General features: G+C 38.9%; 1 protein-coding gene across 2 annotated transcripts in view; it reads left to right on the top strand.

Moving 5' to 3' along the window:
• The first annotated feature begins 527 nt into the window (after positions 1–527).
• The window catches only part of Ppp2r2a (protein phosphatase 2 regulatory subunit Balpha), a 59,814-nt gene continuing 35,884 nt past the window's right edge, over positions 528–24,457 (top strand). For both annotated transcript variants that reach the window (XM_020175751.2, XM_020175752.2), the window contains exons 1-2: positions 528–851; positions 2,635–2,709. In XM_020175751.2, the coding sequence (XP_020031340.1) occupies positions 845–851; positions 2,635–2,709 (82 nt within the window). In that variant the 5' untranslated portion in view covers positions 528–844. The remainder of the gene's footprint in view (positions 852–2,634; positions 2,710–24,457) is intronic.

The following is a 24,457-nucleotide window of genomic DNA, read 5'->3' on the forward strand; positions in this document are numbered from 1 at the left end:
TCACTTTTTCTGCTGGAAGCTCTCTTACTGCCTGCAGCAGCCAAGGATTACCGCTCGGGTTCAGGAACCCATGAGAAGGTAATTTAATTCACCCAGATGGAATCAGCCCAGTTATGTCCTTCTGAGCTCCGTGAACTTTCACCTTGGCCAGAAGGCGAGTCTGCATCACCGTTCCCCGGAGTCACTCTCTCAAGGAGCACTACAGACATTCTCGGGTAAGCCCCCAAAAAAACGCCTATGGACGAACACGTTAACTGCACAGCTGAGGGCTCCCGGAGTCCCCGCACGGTCGTCCGGGCTTTGGACCGCCTGCAGCCCGCCCTGGCAGCCTACGCAGACCCGGCACCGCCATGGGGCAGAGCTGCCGGCCCGGGCGCAAGGGGCGGGGCGCGGAGGGGCGGGGCCAGAGCGCGGCAGGAAGGGGGCGTGGCCGGCAGCCCGCGCGGCCGCTCCCCGCACCTCCCCCTCCGCTCTCCGCCCAGCCGGCGCTCCGCCCCCCGGTGACGTCACTGGCCAGGGCAGCCGGCGCCATTTTGAAAGTGGAGTCGCCTGTCCCTGCTGCTGCCGCCGCCGTCGCTGTCGTAGCAGCCGCCGCCGCCGCCGCCGCCGTAGCCGCCGCCGCGGGACAAGGAGCACGAGCGGGGAAGCCTCAGAGTGAAACCCACCATCCTGCTGGCTGGTCTGCCTGCCCCTCCTTCCTTGCGCCCCGGCCCCCGCCCCCTCCCCCCACAGGTGCCATCCGCCGCCATCCGCCCTCGCTACCCCCCCATCCCCAGGTGAGGGGGGTGAGGTCGGGAAGCGGAGACCCGGAGGAGCCCAGCAGGGTCACCATTTGCAGCGCAACATGGCAGGTAAGGGAGAAATGGCCCTCGCCCACTGCCAAGGCGCCGCTTCCTTGCTCCTCCCTCCATCACCCCCTAGCGACCGCCTGCGCCTCTCCTGGAGCCGCGGGCGCCCCTCGGATTTCGGGGACTTGGTCCGGTGGGGTGGGGTGGGGGTGGGGAGGCCCCGGTCGTTGGGAGGTGGAGATGGCTTTGAAAAGCGGGGCCGGGACCTTGGCGTGGGCGTGGGTGGGGGTGGGGTGGGGTGGGGCGGGTGGGGGCGTGCAGATTTGTCCCCACTGCTAGGGAGCCTGGCACATCCTCTTGCCACCACCCTGCTCCCGGCTTTTCCTTCATTTACGTTCTCTTTCCCCTGCCCTGCTGCAGACCTCCTCGGGTGTGTGCACAAATGCATTTTGCATTGAAAAGGAAGAGCCCTTCACAAGTTACAATGTATTGGGGGGGCATGTGTAGACTCCCTCCGCCCCCCCACCGTGGGTATGTCTGATTTTGAGGGTGCAAGCCTGAATTTTTTGTTTCTGATGATCTCCCTTTCGTTTCTTTACTACCAAAGAGTGCAACGTTTTTAATACCCAGCCAAGTTGCACGAAAAATGCAATTTAAACTTTCCATTTTGCATGCTACCTTTTCTGCAGATGTCCTTTTCCCAGAAGGGTTTCATACGTAGAGTTAGTTAAAATAGTTGTGGAGTTCAGTGATATAAATAGCCGAAGGCAGAGAGTTTTAAAGCTTGCACAAAAAAAAAAATGTATGAAGAAAACCAGGTTGGAAATAATTTAGCAAGGAATGGGGTGAAGGAAAAGTGAGGTAATTGCTTTGAGGAATTGGCCTTGTACACTTTTGCTGTGGCAGATACCTTCCATCAACTGGTAGAATTAATTCTCCATTTAGATTCGGTTTCTTCCTCTGTAAAATCAGGACTTTCCCCCATTTCCTTCTCAGTACCTAAGTACTTCTAAAAGTGAAATAGAAATTGCTAGATGAAACCAATTTTCTGTGCTTTTTTCAATGTTGAGTTAGATATCATGGAACCTTTAAAATAAAGTTAACATGTTTGATTGACTTAGTTTGCTATGAAGAAATTGCTCCTTGGCCTTGATGAATAATGAAATGAGATTAAAATTGTTTTGCACAAGATGATGACAAATTAGCAAAATGAATTATTTGCCAGGTTCTTTGGATTCTCAGGGATAAGGTGAAGGGAGGCAGAACAAGCTTTCTTTGACAATCTCTTCAGCAGCATTCATTTCAGTTTCTTTTCCTGTCTGGAGCCAGAGATTTGCTGGTAATGAATGCAAAGAAATGGGTGTCGTGTTTGCTGCGTCGCTTTGAGATAGGGTTCCTATGACTCGTTGTTCTTCACCAACGCTGTAATGTTTCTGAAGTTTTCTCTTCCATCTATGTTTCATGGTAGTTTAACCTTAATAACTCTTCTTGAAGATTTTTATAAACTTGAAGGAAAACTCTCATTTGGTATTCACTTTTTTTCTGGTAGGTCTTGCTTGAATGTAAGGCTCTTAGTATCTTCAAGGGGAAGGGAAAATGGAAGAGAAGTTTTGAATACACGTACAATGATGATAGAATGTGTGCTTTTAAATATACCTGGAATCTTATTTTGAATACACTTCCAACTATTGGGGATAAACCTTTTTCCAAATTGGTGTGCTCAGTGGTGGTTGAATGTGTGGGCGGTACTAGGCTGTTAGGATCATGCCAGCCATGGATACCATCTCTGTGTTTATGAGAGTAACGAACAGAACTCACTTTTAATTGGTATGTTTTCTTTTTGCAGGAGCTGGAGGAGGGAATGACATCCAGTGGTGTTTTTCTCAGGTGAAAGGAGCAGTAGATGATGATGTAGCAGAAGGTAAGAAAGTGTTTCATGGCGAAAGTGAATATAGACTCTTTTAAACATTTTGATTACTGAAGCATTTCCATGAACCTGAGCATGACAGTTTCAGAGATGTTTCTGAAAATTATCCTAAATTTCTTGTTATTTATACTTGTTTTATTTTCTCTAAATTTAGATGAAAGCAATAAATAATACATAATTGGTCACAAGAAAGCTGAGGTTCATATGATAAAAATTTCCTTGTTATATAAATTCCATATACAAATAAATGGTTATGGGTTTTCTTGTTTGTTTTCAGATGATTAAGTGGGAATAGCAGTCACTAACAGCTTAGAAATATTCTTAACAGCATTTTTTATTTTTAGGGGAAGATTTTTAGGTTTTTGAACTTGCCTACTTTGGGAGTACAGTAGTATATTGATTGGCACATTCTGTGAAGAAATGCTGCCCCAAAATCATTTTACTGTCTTGCGGGAGATAATTTTAGTGGCTAAGAGAATGTTATGAGTATATAGCTTGTCTTCTGGGAAATTTATTTTTCTTGTGCAGTTAGGAACTGATCAGTTGAACTACTTAAGTCTAGCCCTTCCCGATTTATTTCTTAATTTATTTCAAAAGTTGTAAAGTTTGTGTTTTAATGATATTTTGTGTCTTGAATTGCAGTAGGAATTTTCCAAACAAAACTCAGAAATTAAAACATGTTCTTACGATTTTCAAATTTTGTACAGTGAAAATTTATAAATCTTTGTTTAGATTGTATTGTCTTCATAGTAGGCTTATAATGCTCACATACTGTGTGGAGTACTGTTTATGTTCAGGATTTTTCTAGGTGGTGGTAGAATGATAGCTTTGTGTTGAGCCAGCCAAATACTTGTGTTTACTTGTGTCAGTGTCATTCTTTATGAAGTGTCTGGTCAGTGTGGTGATTCCTATAGGAAGCCAGCTAGGATATTTTTCATATTTTACAGAGCTCTCCCACCTTTCTTTTTGTTGGGTCCTCATCATTTTTCAGATGAGAAACCAGAAACTTAAAAGAATTTGAGAGACTTACTACTGATGATCACACAGTGTGAATCAAGATTTTCTGTCTACCATTGATTTGTTTAGAGAAAGAAAGCCTAAGTTCAAGGGAGGAGTCATGTATTACTCATTTTGTAACTCTATTACCTGTTGAATAATTGGCACTCATATTGTAGCTTCAGTTCTGTGCTGTTGTGTAATACTCACCAAGTTGGGGAAGTGCTGTATACTTAAAAACAATTCTTGATTGAATTGTTTATTCCCTTTATCAAAGTCTCCTAAATGCTGAGCACTGAGGGTACGTAGTGTCTGAAACACTACTCTGAAGGAGCTCAGTAGTTTGCTTGCTAATCAGAAGAAATGTATTTTCCAGACTGAACATCAGTTACTTAACCAACTGATAGTATGTGATCTGTGCATATGTGATGGATGGATCAGTTACTGTTCTTGTCTGCTAATAAATAGCTTCACTTTGCCTGATTCATTAAATAATTGTCTAAGGTTGTTTAATATTGTAGCATACAGGAATTCCTAACATTTTAAAATGCCAAAACTTGGTATGTATATTTTAGTAAAAACATGACTTGTTCTAATATCTATGTCTTTGCAGGTGTGTTATGTTTGAAAAATCATCTTAGTATTTTTGCATTTTATATTTTGTATGTCGTCTATTATGCTCATTTTACTAATGGAAGATGTGTTTTTCTGAAGTAGAAGTAGTTTATTAATACATTTCTCCATGTTGGACTCTAATCTTTAGAGGTTACACCAAGCTCTCCCTTTAGCTTAGATTGTCTGTTTTCTCTTAATGGTATCCTGATTTCATTCCCATCAATGGCTGAACATTGTCTCCTCTTTTGCATTCAGTTAGGTTCCAGGGCATGCTACTTTTCTTTCTGTAATGCTTTAATCTTCTGTACCTACTTTTCACCTATCTTCTGTACCTACTTTTCACCTATCTTCTGTTTCATAATGTCTCTTGTTTGTGTTGTAATAACTTCCTAAATAATTCCCTCCTCCTTCATCCTGTTTTTTGCTTCTAAATTAGTCTTAACTGCAGTTCCAGTTTCCTCATTTTTTTCTCAGAAATCTTCAATGGATCATTGTATCCATTGGATTAGAAACTAAATTTGAACATTTTGGCCTAGAATGTGCAACATTTCTTCAATGTGGTTCTTCAAGTTGATTTGCTACTATGGCAAATGATTCAACTAACTGGTTACTGTTCTTCAAACAAGTCCTGTACATTCTTATTTCTGGATGTTTATGTCCAGGCCTTGGTGTACCTGGCTCCTCCCACAGTTCTAGTCAGACTGTCACTTACCTTTTAGTCATGCTTGCAGCCCTTCTACTTCATTATCTCTTGGAAATATTTCTAAACTCTTTCTCTATAGCACTTCATTAGTTACATAGGTATCACAGTACCTCAAACCTCTACTGTTAACTCTGTAAGCCTAGTAGTGCTGGTCTAATTTACCTTTGTGCAGAATGTCCTGTATAAACTGCTGTGCCTAGAACTATGTCTGGCACACAGTAGGTGTTGAATAAAGGAATGTCAGCCTTCTAGATTTTGAAAGGGGAAGAAAGGTGGGGTGATCAAGATATACTCTGGCAATTACAGCTTTATTTACTTGGCAGCCTTTATGACTAGATTGCTGATACACAGCTGTACAATACAAAGAAGTTAGGACCTTGCTCCAACAGGAACTAGTATATATTGCTGTGGATAAGTACTCTGTTCCTGTATGCTTAGACATAAATGACAGGATTAAGTGATTTCTGTTATTTCTCATTTTCTAATCTTGTTAATTCCCAAAAGATGTCTTAGAAATAACCCAACATTATTATTACTACTAAGTTAAGTTGTTTGAGATATTAGAGTTAATAGGGGCCTTAATTTAAAAACAGACCTTTACTGAACTTAATTACAAGGTTCAGAATTTTATATTAAGTACATTACAGAACTGAGAACTTAGCAGTTGACATATGTTCTCACTGACGTGGTAGGCCCTTCTAAGGACATTTATTACCTATGTCGGGGTACTTGTTCTATCGATTCCCACTCTATGTGGTTTACCTTTGGTATTACTTACAAAGGAGGCTGAGGCCCTAAGATCTCTATTATTGGGATATTATCATGTCATGCAGTTTTCATTTTCCTCTTCATAGTTAACAATAACAATATTATAATACTTAGTAGTATCTTTTTCCATTGTTGATAACTTTCCCTCATGAAATGGTATAAACACAGACTTGAGTCTTACACTGCAGCTTTGACTTCCTCAGTCACTTTACCCACAGTATGATCTTGGGCAAGTTAATACATCCCTTTGTTCTATTTCCCTCTTTATAAAAGAATAATAGTAAATTCTGTTATTTTGATGTTTAAATGTTTATACACTTAAGAACACTGCCCAGCACATAGAACCTTGTAAGGGTTTAGCTATTACTGTTACTTGAGTGGTTAGAGCAAGTAAGAGAGAGTCATCAGTGAATAGAGAAGCTGGGGAATTGTCTTTTAAAAGGCTACTAAAATTTTTTTGATCAAAGTGAAGGAAGTGGTATGTGTGTTTTATATACATGTCCTTTGTACCAGTAAAGTTCAAAAAAAAGTTCAAACATTAGTTGGAGACCTAAAAACATATAAAACAGGTAAAGTTATAAAGAAAAGCTACAAACTGATGCTGTAAAAGTCAGGGTAGTGGTCACTTCTGGGCAGGTGGGAGAGAGTTGTGATTAGGAAGGGGAGGGGAGGACCCTCAGACTGTCTTGCCCTGGATAGGGTGGTTACCACTGCAGTGTTTGTAATGACTGTTTATCTTGTACATTTTTGTTTTGATTGTTGATTTTCATTATTTGTTATACTTGACAATAGAAAAAGGTTTGAGTAGGTCTCTTTTTATTTTTTTAAAACCAGTACTCTTAAGGAGTCCTAAGGAGTTTAGAATGGAAAATAGTTTTTCCCTACCTCACTCCTTAATCTGTAGTCCTAATGACAAGTGTTCAAGTCTTCTAGCTTTATTCCTTGGTATTTAATTACCTTTTGGGAGAAGTAAAATGATGATAGTTCTATAACTTGTCAGTGTTAGACATTTCCAATTAACTTTCTTCTCTAGTAGATGAAGACTAAGCTGTTCACATTATCACCCCCATTTCTCTTCCCTTCATACCCTGATGTCGTAGCACATGCTATGTGAAGTTAGAAGTCAGTGCTTACATTGTTACGACCATGCAGAGGTGTTCACTGCTGAAACAATAATTTTTCATGGTATTGCTTGCTTTTAATAACTGCCTGTTTGTATACGTACCTATTCTGTTTTGCATTTTTAAAACTTAATTACAGGGCTGGGAGTGTGGCTCAAGTGGTAGAGCACCTGCCCAGCAACAGCAAAATCCTGAGTTCAAACCTCAGGACTGACAAGAACAAAACAACCAAAAAACCTTCATTACAGATTTTTGAACATTATAGGAAGTACATGGAATAGTGTAACAAGCTCCCATTATTACATCATCAACTCCTGGCTAGTGCTGCCTCATTTTTCTACTGCCATCACTTTACTGTTTCCCATCTCACTGTTATTTAATAGAAATATTATTGCTTGTTTTTAAAATCTGAATTCAACAAAGTAGAAAACCAAGATCTTTTTACAGTGAAACAAAAAGGAATTATTTCCAGTTGTTTGTAGTAGCAATTCTAATCATCTATTAATTTGTTTACATTTTACTTACAGTAAAAAATTAAAAATTCAAATACATATGGATAATCTGAAGTATGTAATATTTGGCTACAGTATGGATTGACTACTAACCATTCAAGGTGGTTATTTTAATGTAAATTTTCATATTAGTATGAAAATATTTCATTTTGTTAAGTATGATTTCTCTTCATATTTGACAATCATAAGCTTTCTTTCATAAGAAATATTTTAGGATAATCATTTTATTACATAAAGCCTGATTTAATTAAACTTGGACCCAAATGCATTGTATCTTTTGTACTTTTTGCCTCCAGTCTTTAGTTTGCCCTGGCTGGCCCTGAATTCAACCTTAGCCTCCTAAGTGTTGGGATTACAAATGTGTTCCACCATGCCTGGCATAAACTTTAGTATTTAATACTTCTAATAGTGGATTTGAGAATCAGTACCTTGAAGTTGCGGGATAAGCAGAATGATGAGAGCAAAAAATGTATTTTATTAAATCAGTGAATATTTGTACATATGTATTTGTACATATTTGTACATATGTATTTGCCTAGTTCATCTTAAAGTTGAGTTGCAGGAAGAAAGGTAAACTTCATTTTAAGTTTTTAATGCTCTTTAATGGGATAATTGAAAGATTAGAGAGATTTCAGCTAATATCCTCAATTGTAACATTTTTTTATCTGAGGTGATGATGGGAATTATGATTGAGTGATTGAGAGCCACAAATTGTTTCCTTAGTAGAAGGAAAGAAGTAAAAATCTGGATGCAGATTAGATTTTCTATAAATGCCTTGCTACTTAGTCAACATAAGGAGGCGTGGCGTGGTTGTCTTAAGTAATCATAGCAGCGAACTGGCATTTACTGAGTGTCTAACCATATGCCAGGCACCGTTTCAAGTGCTTTGTATGGGTTAATAAATTTAGTGGAGATCCATTAATCTCCACTAAATGAGAAGATAGTTTTGAGAAGGTTAACTTACTAACTGTATGTAATCTTGTGCAGGTGGAGAAGCTAAGGTTCTTGCCTTTTCCTAATATAATTTTATTTCAAAACTTGATCTTTTAAATCAAGTGAAAGTGTTTGAGGTTGCTTGTTTTTTATAACAGGGTTTATTTGTAAAGCCTAGTAGATTTTTTCCCCTTTTTGGGGGACGGAGGCAGTAGTAGGGATGGAACCTAGGGCCTCACTCACGATAGGCAAGCTCTCTGCCATCAAACTACATCACATTCCATATTGTTTTGAAGCAAATTCAATTTGGAGGTTTACTGAGCTTTCTATTGATACCATTTTAAATCTGGGATGTGCTGTGTAGGTAGGTTGTAGGTCTTTATGAGCTTTCTGAAGTGGTATGTAAAATTAAGTTGTGTGTGATTGTGCAGAGTTCATAAATCACTATCAGAACAGCTATCCTTTAACCCAGTGGTTCTCAATTTGTGGTCTTCCAACTCCTGAACTCATTGAGAAGGTCTATGAAGTAAAAATTACTTTCATACTGGTACTATGATTATTTGCCTTTTCACTGTGTTGGCGTTTGGCATTTGTACCAGTGGTGAGAAAACACACCACTTAAGAATGTCCAAGGAGCTGGCAGAATGGCTTAAGTGGTAGAGCATCTGCCTAGCATACCTAAGTTATGTCTGCAATGGAACAAGGCACAGCGGTTGACAGGAGGAAGAGCTTTGGTGCAGCTGAGTTAACTTTTTCCTTTTTTTTTTTTTTTTTTTTTACAAACTATGTAAAAACTTTATAAACTGGTTGTTTGGGGCTTGGATATTAGGCATTCGTTTTCTCAAGTAAATAGTGAACCTATTACCATCTTAGGCATTATTTTTTTGTTGATGATAAAAATTTGAGCTTTCAAGTAAAAGTTAGGAATATTGGAAAATGTGTATATCTGCCTCTGTGAGCTTGACGCCTTCCCAATCCTTAAAACTTACTTACCAGGTGAAATCAGTAGTAATATTAATGAATGCAGTTTTTATACTGTGTAAAGAAATGTGTCAGATTTGAGAAATCTGCTGACTTGAGTCAGTGTTTGACAAATGATCAATACATGTGATGTTATAAAATTATTCATTGTGCTGGGTGCTAGTGGCTCATGCTATAATCCTAACTCCTCAAAAGGTAGTTGATCAGAAGGATTGTTATTTGAAGCCAGCCAGGGCAAATATCTTGGAAAAAAACCCATCACAAAAAAGGGCTGGTGGAATGGCTCAAGGTGTAGGCCCTGAGTTCAAACCCCAGTACTACTAAAAAAGAGAAATTATGCATTGTAACAAGTACAAGCATTTTGATGTTGCAGACTACTGGCGTGCTTTCAGATTGCAAAAACCTTTGAGAAGCTATCCCTTGCCCAATTTGAGTGTGATATCAAAGGGATATCCTTCACTGCCTGAAAAGCAAACCTTTTAAATATCCTTCCTTTCCCAGCAGGGTATCTCTGAGGCTGGATTTTCTTCATATATTTAGCTGACAAAACATTTAAGTGTTGAATGCAGAAGCAATGAAGAGAATCTTAATTCTGTTAGTCATCTATTATGACTTGCAGCCGTGTAAAACATTGCTATTCTTCTCATTGGGTGTGGATTGATTTATTTTTGGTGTGTAATAGTTTTGTTATTGTGAAGGGCTTATTACTATTCTACAATGAATAAGTATTTTAAAATTTAAAGTGTCTTCAGATATTAAGGAGATGATGCCACCCACAAAACTTGAGGGTTCTTGGTTTAATCTATAAACTTAAAATTTAAAGATTAAACAAATATTTATTTTTTATGACTAAAATAGTTTTGTGGTGCTGGAGAACGAACCCAGGGCCTTGCATGTGCTAGGCAAGTGCTGCACTACTGAACCGTATCTCCAGCCCACAAATAATAGTCACACGCCACAAGAAAAATGATCAGAATAGTGTGCCTCTGTCACATGGATGCCTACAAAGCTTTCCTATAAGAGTGGTTTCTATGATTTGAGATTGTTTCAGCTTTCTCCCCATACCAAATTAGATCTGTCCTAAGCTCCTTTGCTCTGGTGATCTTGGTGAGGATACCTTCAAGACTTTAAAGGATCTGTTTTTAAGCTTGTCCTTCTCCTTACAGAGATTAAATACCAGTAACATATTTGCCAAAATATTTTATCCAAAAAGATTTTTAGGGCTTTTACCTGTCTCTGCTTAGTTTAATAAGCGTATTGAGGTAGCATTCAATGTCAGATTATTGAACTTCCCCAGAGCCTACACTAGTACCATTTCTAGGTTGACTGGTTATTACAAATAAGTTGACAACCTTGACATTTTGTTTTATTTTGAGCCTATATGTAATAGTTTGATGTGTTGTATATTTTTGACAGAAAGACATGTAGTTGGTGTGGTAAGCATTTCCCAACTCTTGTAAGTAATAAAGAGAGAAGTTTCTGAAAATCCTAGTAAAGCGCAACTTAATTCCACTTGTAAATAGTTGCTGAATTTCCCATTCCAAGTATGTAGTATCAACTAACTGCCACTGAATATTTTCAGTGTTTTTGTGCCTGCTTTTCACCCTTTGAAAAATTTGTCAGACCACTTAAGATTTTTAAAAACAAGCTACCAATTTTCCATCTGTTTTGAAACACTGAGTATATTAGCCTAGAAACTCAGTTAAATTTTTTTTTAAATTGATATGAATGCTTTAAGTTGATAGCAATAGTTGATTGAAATTTTATCTGTATCTTTTTCTTGATATAGGTGGACTGTTTGGCAAGTTATTATTCTACTGGTCAGATCCTCTCTGAATGTTCAATTATTTACTTGGATCTCCTCTTCTGAGCCTGAATGATCTTAGTTCAGGCACTTTATGACCAGTGAGCCAGCTAAGAATCTCTGCTGAAACCTATAGTTTTGCTTGTGTTTACATGCTTATTGAAACTCTTCTACTGGACTCTGAATTTAGAGGAATCAGGGGTATTTTGTATGGTATGAGTTTTAGACTATTTATAATATTGTTTCTTTTAAGAATCCTCCTGTTTACAGATTCTGATGTAATACTTAAGGAGTTAAGACATTGGACAGTGTTTTGGTTAACCTGCCTTTGTAGGTTCATTGTATGTCTGCTCTGCATGAAAGTAGAAGTACAACCTTTTGTGTTACTTTGTGTCTTTATTGTTTCCAGCTTACCACAAGGTAAGAGAGTCTGAAGGGCTATAGTTAGGTGAGTTTCTAAGGTGGCATAAGAGGAATCTTTAATGTTTCTTATTTAATAGAGTGGGAAGGTTCTATTTGAAGAGAAATAAGCTGTTTCTTTCAAATTAACAATGTAGCATGAATAAAATGGTTACTACAGGAATTGGTAGTAGCAAAAGGATTCCTTGCTCTCACTTTTTCCCTTGACATAAAAGAAATTATTTTTTCTAGCAGCAGAACCAGTTCTTTAAGCGAAGTATTTTAGCTTCCTAATATTTAATGCGTTCTTATTATAAAAAAAACCATAAAATGTACTGTCTTAATCTTTTCCTGTTTGTTTTTGTTTTGGTGCTGGGGATTAAATCCAAGACCTTAGCAAATGCTCTGCTACTGAGCTGAACTCTCCAGCCTCTTAACCGTTTTAAATGTGTAGTTCAGTAGTGTTGGCTTTGTTCATAGTGTTATGAAACCCATCTTTAGAACTTCCACATCTTGGAAAACTGATGACATTAGACATCCACTCCCTTTACTTCCCCCTCCAGCTCCTGGCAATCCCAATTCTTCTTTCTGTTTCTATCATTTTAATTACTTTAGATACCTCCTGAAGGTGGAGTCATACAATCTTGTTATTTACTTATTTCACTTCATAGGTCTTCAGTATTTATATGTTGTAGCATACATCAGGATTGACTTCCCTTTTAAGACTGAATAATAGTTTATTTTGTGTATAGACTGAATTTTATTTGTCCATTCTAATAGACGTTTGGGTTGCTTTCACCTTTATGCTGTTGTGAGTTCCTAGTCTTTGACATAACATTTCTGTTACTGATGGACCACGCGTGAAGGGCAGCTCTGTAAGGCTGTGTTGCCTAGTGACATCATAGCTGTCTTAGCTTGTTTAGGTGGGTATATCATGTTCCCACAGCGATTAAGTACATTAATGACACATTTCCTAGAATGTGTCCCCACTGTCAGATAATGCGTGACTGAACTTGGGATTCTAGGAGGGAATAGGTAAGTAAGTACTTTGCCTAAGTGACTGGGATGACAGGAAGAACTCTAGGTAGAACATGAAAGTATCAGTTTGTAGACTATTAAAGGTTGGCAGTGCTGACACAGACTAACAGTTTGAGAAACTAGCACCAGTTTATTTTGTAGGCTGTTTCAGGATAGGATTGGGCAACATTCAAAATAAAATTTCACTTGATGTATTTTGCAGTTTCTGATTTAATGAAAATCCCATGGATTTTATAAGTTATATTGCATTACTATAAAATTTCTTATTTTAATAACAGCAACAACCAATGTATCATCTCTTGTATGTTTTATTAAGCATAGTCATCAGGAGAATATGATAACTTGATAAGCACATTACATTTCTTTGTAATGAAATTATAGATGGGTGATCAAAGATGCATTCCTTTTTGTTGTGGTGGGGGTTTTTTTCCCCTTCTTTTGGTGGTATTGGGGTTTGAATTCGGGGCCTCACATTTCCTAGGCAGGTGCTCTACCATTTGAACCACTCCACCAGCCCTTTTTTTGTGTGTGTGTTGGGTATTTTTCAGATGGGGTCTCTCAAACTGTTCACCAGGGTGGCTTCAAACTGCTGTCCTCCTAATCAGCTAGGATTACAGGTGTGAGCCACTGGTGCCCAGCTGTAATCTCAGCATTTTTAGATAACATTTGGGTCTAGATTGGTCCAGCTCTAGACCTGGATCTACATCCAAATTCACAGCTTTTCTGCTGTGAATATATAGTTTCAAAACTTGTATAGTTCATACTGTGAGTGCATATTTGAGGTAATATATATGGCTGTATTATATTTAATTGGATGTCTCTGGTAAATTTAGGCTAGACATTTAGGTTGTTTGAAGATTTTTGATATAAATACTATGATGAACATCTGTGAGAAACTTACTACTTTAGGATATTTATTTGGGAACAGGATTTCTAAAACCAAAACGTGATTTTATTTCATGACTTTTGTATGACACATGCCTTTTTCTTATTTGTAGTTCGTAACACCTTTTCTTCCTTGAATCATACTTTCTAGTGAGGAAAGTTGTATAAGAGGTCAAAGAAGAAATCAGTTGGGTCTCCAGTATGTGGGGAAAACTTTTTATTGAGTGGTTTTTGTTGTTGTTGTTTGTTTGTTTTTGGTGTGTGTGGGGGAAACAAAGGAAGGCAGATAGCAAATAAACATACTTGAGTATGCTATACCTTACTTTTCTTACCTGTAAATGGGTATACTCATACTTGCCTTGCTATTCAGAGGGCTAAATGTACATGAGTGCTTAGTTTGGGCTCATACTGAGCATTAAGATAATTTAGTTGGTGCAGTTATTTAGTTACTTAATGCCTGATTGGTAAAATTAACAGCTTGACAACAGAAAAAGCCTATTCCAGTTTACAAATCAAGATCAACTAATTGACTCATAGGCACTTTCAGGAAATACATGTTGCATTAACGTGTAGCTACCTGCTTAAGCTAATGAGTGGCATCAAGTTAACGTGTGATGGTTCTTCATCTTTTTTTTTTCCCCAAGTTCCTCCAAGGTTCTGTTGTTTCCTGTAATGAATATTCTTGTCTCAAGAATATAATTGGGTGGGAGTGGGGTACGCATGGAACAGGCAAGTGTCAGTTGCTCATAGCACATGTAGGGGTGGAGTTGGTGAACATCTGAAGGTGTGGTTCCTGAGACATCTGGTAGAAGTGTTCATCCTTAACTATTAGAGCTCTAAAAGCCCTGTTCTTAACTCCCCTTGCTACCTTAGGTGACATTGTAAATGATAAATCCTTTACATTATAAATGTTTTCTCTTTACTGTCTTTCCTTCCCTTAGCTGTTTTTATATTATGATCCCAAATCTTTATGAGAACCTTGAGTGGCTGATGAGTGTATTCAGTGCTCCTAGAAAATCCTACAGGAGTTTGAGAATAGAAAGCAAATTTCATGTACCAGTGAGCATTTTGATTTTTTTTTTTTTTAAATTCAGAAGAATTACCTAGTTTTATATGCATATGAATGTGCTGGGAATCTTGTTAAATGCAGGTTGAGATTCTGTTTTAGATCTAGGGTAAAGCCTGTGATTTTGCATTTCTCACCAGCTCCCAGTGATGCCAACTTTGCTGCTGCCTGCTGCTGAGGGTGGATAGACTGCTCTTTGAATAACAACACAGCTTAGCCTTTTTAGGGGGAAGGGAGACCAGGTAGGATGGTCCTCAGTACTTTACTCAGCAATTTTGATGTACTGAGTAGATCCATTGTGCTATTCTCATCTATAAATGAATAAGCAGATCTGTGGGAGCTTTGCACTAGCCTTTTTTTTTTTTTTTTATTTGCGGTACAGGTGTTTGAGCACTTGTTAGGCAGGTGCTCTGCCACTTGAGCCATGATCCCAGCCCCTACACTAGGAGTGGCTTGCATCATACTACACATTAGCCATCCTTAGTTAGATTAAATTTGTGTTTAATTTATATTTCAAGTTTAGTTCAGGCCAAGGTCTTCTAAACTTACTAAAGATTTGCTTTTGCTAATAATATGCCCTTAATTGTCTCCCAGTGTTAAGAAAAGACATGAATACTTGGGCTGAAGGCATGACTTGAAGTAGACAAAGCCTAGCAAGCTCAAAGCCTTTAGTTCAAAACCCTAGTACTGCCCAATCAATCAATCAGTTCTGTAAGCTTAATTTTTACCTTTGTGATTTTGTTTGATGTTAGCCTACGGTAACTTTTTAATCTCAGAACAGAGTTTTTGTCTTCCCAGCCAGCTAATCTTGGCTTTGTTTTTGGTTGATTTTTACTTTCTTCCTATAACTCGTACATAGTTTTTAAAAACCAGCAGTTTCAAAATGCTCAAAAGGAAAATTCACAATTTTCTATCACTTCATCTATCCTTAGCTTGAATTGAATCTTAATGGTAGCTTGAGTTCTAGTGGTGTTTTCATATTTCTAAAGTATGTTCATGCAGCTGTATCTACATATGTAAATGGTAGTTGAGAATTGAGCTCTGCCCTGTTCCTCTCTTTTCTTCATTTTTTTTTTTTTTGTGGTACTAGAGCTTGAACTCAGGGCCTTCACCTTGAACCACTCCAGGTTTCGAGGAACTATTTGCCTAGGCTAGCTTTGAACTGTGATCCTCCTGATCTCTGCCTCCTGAGTAGCTAGAATTATAGTCGTGAGCCACCAGTGCCGGCCTTTTTTTCCCTCAATATTGTTAAACCATTTTTACTGTATAAACCAATGTTCGTGATTGTAAAAGGCCAAATAATGCCCTATCCCAAAGATAGCCACATCCTAATCCCTGGAATCTATGAATGGTACTTTATATAGCAAAAGGATTTACAGGTGTGAATAGATTAGGGATTTTAAGATTGGGAGATTACCCTGGGTTATCTGGCTGGGTTCTAAAATTAATCATAAAGGTCTTTGTAAGAGACAAGGAATCAAAGGAGGAAGTAAGAGATGTTACACAGGAAGTAAAAGAGTTTGGAGTAGTGCAAGGAAAGGGTCACAAGCCCAGGAATGCATGTGGCTTCCAGAAGCTAGAAAGCAGATGCTCTTCTAGAACTTTTAAAAGGAAACCTTGATGTTCACCTAATGAAACTGATGATTGTAAGAGAGTCAATTGTGTTACTTCTTGTTACCAAATTTGTGGTATTTGCTACAGCAGCCATAAGAAACTAACACAGGAGCGAACAGTGTTGTGTCCATACAAATACTGCTTACCTTGTTTACTAATTTGTTTTTAATCGTCCATTACTTTTCCCTTCTGTACTTTTTTTTTTTCTTTGTAGTACTAGGATTTGAACTCGGGGCCTCATGCCTGCTAGGCAGGTGCTCTACCACTTGAGCTGGTCTGCAAGCCCTGTTTTGTGTTGGATATTTTCAACACAGGGTCTCTTGAACTGTTTGCTCCGGCTGGCTTCAAACCTTGATCCTCCTGATCTCTGTCTCCCAAGTAGCTAGAATTACAGGGTGAGCCACCGGAATCTTTTTAATAGTACAAAATAATGGTTTCATGGTGACATTTCCATGCATGCATATTGTGTGTTTCAGTCATGTTTGTCACTATCCCCATCACCCTCCTGCATAATTCGATGCCTTTCAGAATAATTGGTTATTTTGGTGTATGGCTATGTTGCCCATGCTGGCCTTGAACTCAGGAAACCTGCCTCTGCTTCCTGAGTCTTGGGAGTATAGGCATGCACCACCATGTCTGGCCCTACTGTAATTTTTCTACACATGGTCAAAAGAATCCTTTGTATTCTTTCTAGAGTTCTCTGCAGTGTTTTAGTCTGGAGTGGTTTGTCTCGTTTTCAGTGAAATTATCACTAAATTGTCCTCAAATACTCTTGACAAGGAACTAGGTATGTTTCTTGGTGTATTTGGAAACACATCAGGTCTTCTAGTTTCACTTTTGCTTTGAATTTTATCCTTCCAGCACTCCTTCAGCTTGGGCACTTTCAAAGTCTGATACACATCTGATCCGGGATTTTCCTGCATTACTGTAATCATCAAATTATGAAAATTCCTTTAACTTCTGTGTTTGGATCTCCTTGTTCTGGAAGCCCGTGTCCTTTTCTATGTTGGTTTATACCTTCCTTTTGATACGGTGTATAGCATCCAGTACTGCGTGAGAAAGATTTCCTGAGAGCTAAAATTTTTGAGGTCTCGTGTGCTTGAAATGATGTCTTTCCTTCTGTTCTTCCAGGTTTGGCTGGCTAATGTTTCCCCTCAGAGTTTGGAAGGCAGAGTTGGTCAGTGACTCATGCCTCTAATCCTAGCTACTCAGGAGGATCAAGGTTCGAAGCCAGCTTGTGCAAATAGTTCTCCAGACCCTGCATTGAAGATGCCCAACATAACTGACGGAGTGGCTCAGGTGGTAGAGCAAGTGTGAAGCCCTGAGATCAAAACCCTAGTACTACCAACAACATCAAAAAAGGAGAATTTGAAAAAAGAGAAGTTGAAAGGCATTTCTTTTGTCTGCTACCTCCCATATTGCATTTGAGAAGCTTGATGCCATTTTGTTTACTTTTTTTTCATTTCTGGATGATGTGTCTGTCTTGGTATGGGTCTTTTTCATTAATTGAGCTGATACTGTTCGTCCATTTTGGAACTCCTATTATGTGGTCTGTGTACTGATACTCTGATTTTTTTTCCTTCTTTTTTCCATTTCCTTTTCTGTTTGTTCTGAGAGTTCCTCAGTCTTGTTTTTGACCTTTTCATTGATTTTTTTTTTTTTTTTATAGTTCAGTTATTAAATTTTGAAGTGCTGTTTTTTTCCTTTGGAGTGTTTTGTTTTTTTGTTTTCATTTTCTAATCTTGATACTCTATTTCCTTGTTTTCTGTTTTTTCTGTTTGTGTTAGACAGCAGTATCTGGTAATCAGTGGTTGTCTATGAATGTTGAAGAATGATGTTCTAGAAAGTAGATTAGAAAGATGTTGAGTGGTTGAGCTAATTGGATGGTGGGCTTCACTGTAGGGTAGTGGAGGTATCAGGGTGTTAAATGGGGGAAAGGGAAAACAGCCACTCTTAGGAATATTAATCTCTGCTACAGTTAGTGATTCTTACTTTTACTCAGGCCTGTTAACTCCTTTGTTCGGTGCTCTTTTTTCCTACTCATTTTAGTGTGGAAACTGTATTGGATACTAATTCAAAATCAGCAACTTTTTACTTGGTGGTAGAAGTAGACTATTTGCTTGGCATGCACAAGCCATTGGTTCAGTCCCCTGTGTTGCAATAAGAATAATAATAATAATTATGACATGAAACAGTTGTAAGTTTGAATTTGAACTTGAATTTACTGATATTTACTATGATAAGTAAGGAAGTGCTATTGATTTTTTTTCAGGTGTGAAAGTGATTTTTGATTATATTAAAAAATGGTGATCTTTTAGCAATAGTTTTTGAAATATTTATAGCTGAAATAATCTGATGTCTGTGATGTGTAAGTTACAGATAAAACAAGAGTGCCTTCAGTTTGAAATTGTTGAAGTTGTATAGGAATTCATTATACTATGCTTTTCTACTTAACTTTTGTAAATGGTTGAAATGCTCTGTGATGAAAACTTTTAAATATCATTTTGTACTGATACCTCCAATTTAGATTGAATCCCACAGGGTTCTTCCTTAACTCTCCCCATTCCCTATATGTGCTTTTCTTTTCTCACAGTGGGAACTCTAGTTCTCAAGAGTATGAAGAGTAGAAAGATAAAACCTAGAGCTCTGATGGCATTAAGCCAGTGAATTAACTAACCCTAGATTTATTTTCCCCATTGGAATTTCTTAGCCGATAACAGCCTTTTTATTATGTTAATGTATATGCACATATATATGGCTTACTATTTTCAAATGTACAGTTCAGTGGGATTAAGTTCATATACATTGTTGTACAGCCATCACTACCATTAATCTCCAGTACTTTTTTCATCTTCCCAAATTAAATAACTCCCTATCCCCTCTTCCCCTGGCCCCTGTTATGTTTTCAGTGTGCCTATGAATTTGACTACTTTAGGTACCTCATGTAGTTAGAATTACACAGGTTTTTTTTTTTTTTTTTTTTTTGGCACTGGAGTTTGCACTCGGGGCCTCATGTTCACTAGGCAGGCACTCTTAACTGCTTGAGCCATGCCTCCAGCCCTTTTTTTCTGATGGAATTTTTTCTGAGATAGAGTCTTGTGAACTGTTTGCCTGGGGCTGGCTTCCAACCACAAATACTCCTAATTGCTGCCTCATGAGTAGCTAGGACTTCAGGTGTTGTGAGCCACCAAACCCAGGCTGGTATTTGTCATTTGTGACTGGCTTATTTCATTTAGCTGGCCTCAAGGTCCATCCATGTTGTAAAATGTGTCAGAATCTCCTTTTTAAGGCTTAATATTTTGCTGTATGCATGTACCACATTTTTCTTCATCTGTTGTTTGGCATTTTTGGTTTTGACTGTTTAACTAGTGGTGCTATAAACATTTTTGTTGAAATAACTGTTCAAGTCATACTTTGAATCCTTTTTGTATATACCTTGAAGTACAGTTAGTAGAATATATGGAAATTCCCTATTTAACTTTTAAAGCAAAAGCCATACTGTTTTTCCAAAATGGCTGTGCCATCTTAAATTGCCATCAGCAATGCTTAAGGGTTGTAGTTTCTCCACATTTTCATTGACGCTTATTCTTGATTTTTAAAAAGAAAAAAAAACCTTTTCCTAATAGGTGTGACTTTATCCTGTTGTGGGTTTGTTGTTGTTTTTTAGTGGTACTAAAGTTTGAACTCAGGGCTCATGCTTGCCAGACAGGTGCTCTACCACTTGAGCCACTCTGCCAGCCCTTTCATGGCCCATTTTTGCTTTAGTGACCCAGGGTGTCCTGTCTCCCTATGCCTCCTGCCTAGCTGTGATTACAGGCATGTGCCACCATTGCCTAGTCTGTCTTCAATTTCTTTTAGCCACATGTTACAGGTTTCAGTATAGGAGTCTTGCTTCCTTAGTAAGTTTCTTCCTAAGTATTTTGTTTTTTTTGAGCTATTGTAAATGGAATTGGTCTCTTAATTTTCTTTTCACATTTTATGAAGATAACAAATTATTTTATTCCTTAAGTGTGGTGCTGAAATATTTGAAAACCTGTTTTCTTTGAACAAGAACACATTACCTGAAAATCTGGTGTGATCAGGTTTGACACTGGCACTCTGGTGCATGTGTCTGTATAGGATAGGATAGCTGCTTGTGTAGGTTATAGGACCTGTGCAGCCATGTGTGGTAGCCATGGGTCAGTTTAATGTATTTGTTTTAACACTCGTAATTCTGTTTGCTAAATACTCAGCAGAAGACAAAGAATGTAAATTCTGATTTCAGATCAGGAAATTTGCTGCTGTCTGATTCACTTTTTGTTGATTCTCCTCCTCCTACCCCTTTACCAGTGTTCTCAGGAGATAGAGTGGCTAGAGATACCTTCAGGGAAGAGAAGCAAATGGTATAGCAGATCCTTCTAATTGTTCAGCCAAAAGCAGGTACTTGTGTGCCCTAGAATACCATGCCCTTGGTTATGGACATTCCATAGTGCTAGGTGTCCACTGCAGGCATAGATTTGCAGAAGCTTCTTCACAGCGGTGTAATATTAGTACTAAGTTTTGTCACTTTAGTGGTATTGCAGTTGGTTTCTTTGTTTTCTTTTCCAGAAGTTGGGAAGCTACTTAAGTTATCATGGAAGGAAATATCCTGGGAGTTGATGGTATACATGAAAACATCTTTGCTTTATCCAACAACAGAATTGAAGTGTATGGCTAGGAAAACCAACACACATGTTCTATCATATTTGTCAAAACAGAGTCCTTTAAAGAATGTGTAAAGTGCCTTACTTAAACAGATACCTGTGTTGTTTCTAGTAGAGGATGGTGATCCAAGCCCATGTGTTAAAACAAAGAACCAAACACTCTGACATGACCAGCAGGCGTAACAGGGAGAGCTCAGCATCCTGGAAACCCTGGAAGAATGCTGAAACTATGCTGAAGAGAATTGGCAGGAGATAATACAAAGGAGAGATGTATTGAGGGCTGATATTGCTGACTGCTTAATACTCACTTATGTAATTGAGAAGCCCTCCTGGGGAGTAAGCAAAGGGACCTGCCTTGAATAGCCACAGTTAGAATTGAAGGGTGTTCAATAGAGGATTCTAGGTATTTTGTATTTTGAAGCAGGGATTAAAAGCTGAACTGCTTGAGAGTTGGGATGTAGCTCAGTGGTTAGCATGCATGAAGCCCTGGGTTCCATCCTCAGCCTTGCAAAAAACAAAACAACCCACGTGGACAGGAAAGATATTTAGTTGTGCACAAAGCTAAAACTGCTCCACAGCTGGTGCCTTTGGTCTGATATACTATTAAGTGTTCACCTGTTTGTTTATTACTGTATTCGTGAGGTGACCAAGGAACAATGGTAGGTAGCCCTTAAGATAACCTCAATGAATACTACCCTCTGATATTTAGGTTCATATTTCCCTCAACCTGAGTGTGACTGATCTGGTGACTTGCTCCTGTAGTATGGCAAAAGTGATAGGATCTCACTTTGATGAGGTTACAAAAAAGCTGTAGTTTCTTTGTTGGGCTTTCCTCTTTCACTTGCTCTGAGGAGAATCAGCTACCTTTTTGATGTACTTTCTTATGGAATTCATATGGCAAAGAACTTATATCTCTGGCCAATAGCCCCTGAAGTTTTGGTGCCTGACAGCAGCCATGTACGTGAGTTTGGAAGTGGATCCTCCTCTAGTTAGGCTTTGCCATGGCAGCCACCTTAGATGACACATCAGTTGTAGCCTTCTGAGAGACTCTGAGCTGGAGACTCCAGGTAGGTCACACCCAGATTCCTGAATGGCACAAACTGTGTGAGATAATAAATGTTTATTGTTTTTAGTTGCTGCCTTTCAGGTAATTTGATAAACAGCAAGATTCTTGAGCTATACAAGAAGTAACAGTGTAAACAGTTGCCCTCCTAGGTCAGAAAGATTTGAACTTGGCTTAGGGCCTCAACGCATGCTAGGTAGGCACTCTACCACTTGAACCACTTCACCAGCTCTGTTTGTGCTGGCTGTCTTTGAGATAGGGTCTCAAGGAGTATTGCTCAAGGCTGGCTCTCTGATCTCTCTCACGATCCTCTGATCTCTGCCTCCAGAGTAGCTAGGTTACAGTGTGAACCACCGGCACCCAGCATGAAAGGCCTATGTTCATTAACATTAAGAATAAGCTGGGCCCTGGTGACTTGAGCCACACCTCCAGTCCATTTTGGAGATTTGCCTTGGGCGGGCCCCTAACTTCAGTTCTCCTGGTCTCAGCCTTCCAAGTAGCTAGGATTACAGGTGTGAGCTACCACTGCCCAGTCAGGGTACTCTTCACAAGCCAAACTTCAGACGGTCAGCAGTGATTTCAATGTAGACACTTCAACCCCAGAGCTTTATCTCTCATTCTGACAACTGTAAAGCCAAGTCACAGGAAGTAGCAGTATTTGTTTTGAAGACAATAATCCACTCACCCAAAAGATGTCCATGTCACCAGTTCCCAGTTTAATTCTTAGCCCCCATTGCCTTGATCTCTTAAATCATTTTTTGATGCAGTTCATTACTGCCTCCTTTCGGAAACACTCTTTGCCTTGCTTCTGGAAAAAGTCTTACTTCCTTAGCAGTTCCTCTGTGGTTAGTCATCTCCTTTCCTACTTTCAGCTGCCAAAAATGAAGGCAGGCCTCCAGACTTAATCCTTAGCAGCCCACTCTGGGTTTTTTGAATTTTTCCCCCATACCCTCACTAGGAAATCACCTTTAAATGTCATATGACTTTAAGTGCCTTCTATGAGCTGATACCTTTATTGTATTTCTTTTCTCTAAACAGATGCCAAATCTACCTGGCTGCCTAAATAACATTTCTACTTGCATGTCTAGTTGAAATTTACACCAAAGATGCAAAAATAGAATATTTAGCTCCCATTCTACCCCAAACCTCCTCTTTCCAAGGGTCTCAGTAAATTGCCTGTGCCTGTCTCCCCATTGGGCCTGGTTTTACAGCCATTGAACTGTCCTTTGATACCTTCATCCATCAAGTTCTGGCAGTGCTGGCTTCAAAATTTGTTGTGAAGGCATTGTTTCTCCATGTCTGCCATTATCTCTTGCTTAGTAAAAACTATCTTCCCTTCTCCAGTTTTACATTTACTCAACTGATGACCATTTTAAAACATAAATTAGAAGCTCTCCAACAGTTGACTGGTCTTTTTTTTTTTCTTTTATTATTCATAGGTGCATACAAGGCTTGGTTCATTATGACTGGTCTTCTTTATATTAGTCTTACTGTCTTTCTTGCTTTTCATAAGGTTTGCCAGCCTCATTTATTCTTGGGCTCTCTGCTTGGAATGCTTCGCTTTAACAAGTTTGCACGGCTCATCTTCCACCTCATCCCCTTACTTCAGTGATTTCTGCCTAAATCACCTCCTCTGAGACAGTTTGTCTGACCGCTCTTCCTGAAATAGTATTCCCCATCCTGTTACTTTTTATTCTCTTGTTGGTCTTTATATTTGTACATCTCCTAGCACTACCTGGTGCAGTTTTTTGTTTATCATTCGCTTATCATTTGTTTTCATCACAAAAATGTAAGATTCACAAGGGCAGAGATTTTTGTACTATTATATCACAGCACTCAAAAAGTGTCTAATACATAATAGCTACTTAGTAAAGTATTTGAGGAATGGGTCTCTAGAAATGAGCAAAATACCAAAAATCCACAAGATTTAGAAAAAAGATCTTTTATTTTTTTGTGGAAAGGTTGGGGTTTATAGGGGTTGAACTCAGGGCCTCTTGTGCTCTACCACTGAGGTATACCTCCAGCTGCAAGTTGAGGTTTTGCTTTGTTTTGTTTTGCAGTTCTGGGAGTCGAACCCAGGGCCTCAAGCACACAAGGCAGGTGCTCTACCACAGAGCCACACCTCAGCCCAAGAATTGGAAGAATAAGCAGTGTTGAGTGAGAAAAACTTGAGTGTTTAGTTCTCTTCTTCAGTGAGATTCATGAAAGAATTGCATCTTAGAGAATGAAATCATCAGGAGAGGGAGTGCTGACCCGTCCTTCCTGCAACTCTCATGTGCAGGAACGTTCTAGTCAGTGCCAAGTGGGACAAGTGTGTGAAGAGGGCAGCACAGGAGTCTGTTGGGCAGGAAGAAATGGTGGAGGCCTGCTCCCCAGGAGCACGTGAATAAAGCAAGCCCTTTTCATTTCTGAGGAAGAAGAGGAAGAGGTGCCTACAGGGCCAGCAGAAGCTTAACTTGCTCTTCAGGGTGCCATAAAATCTTAAACATGCCACAGTTGTGAAAGGAGTATCTGGACATTGGCTGGGGTGGGGGTGGGGTGGGGAATAACAAGAACTTTGAG

The sequence above is a fragment of the Castor canadensis genome, chromosome 14, assembly GCF_047511655.1.
Source record: "Castor canadensis chromosome 14, mCasCan1.hap1v2, whole genome shotgun sequence".
Taxonomy (NCBI): Eukaryota; Metazoa; Chordata; class Mammalia; order Rodentia; family Castoridae; genus Castor; species Castor canadensis.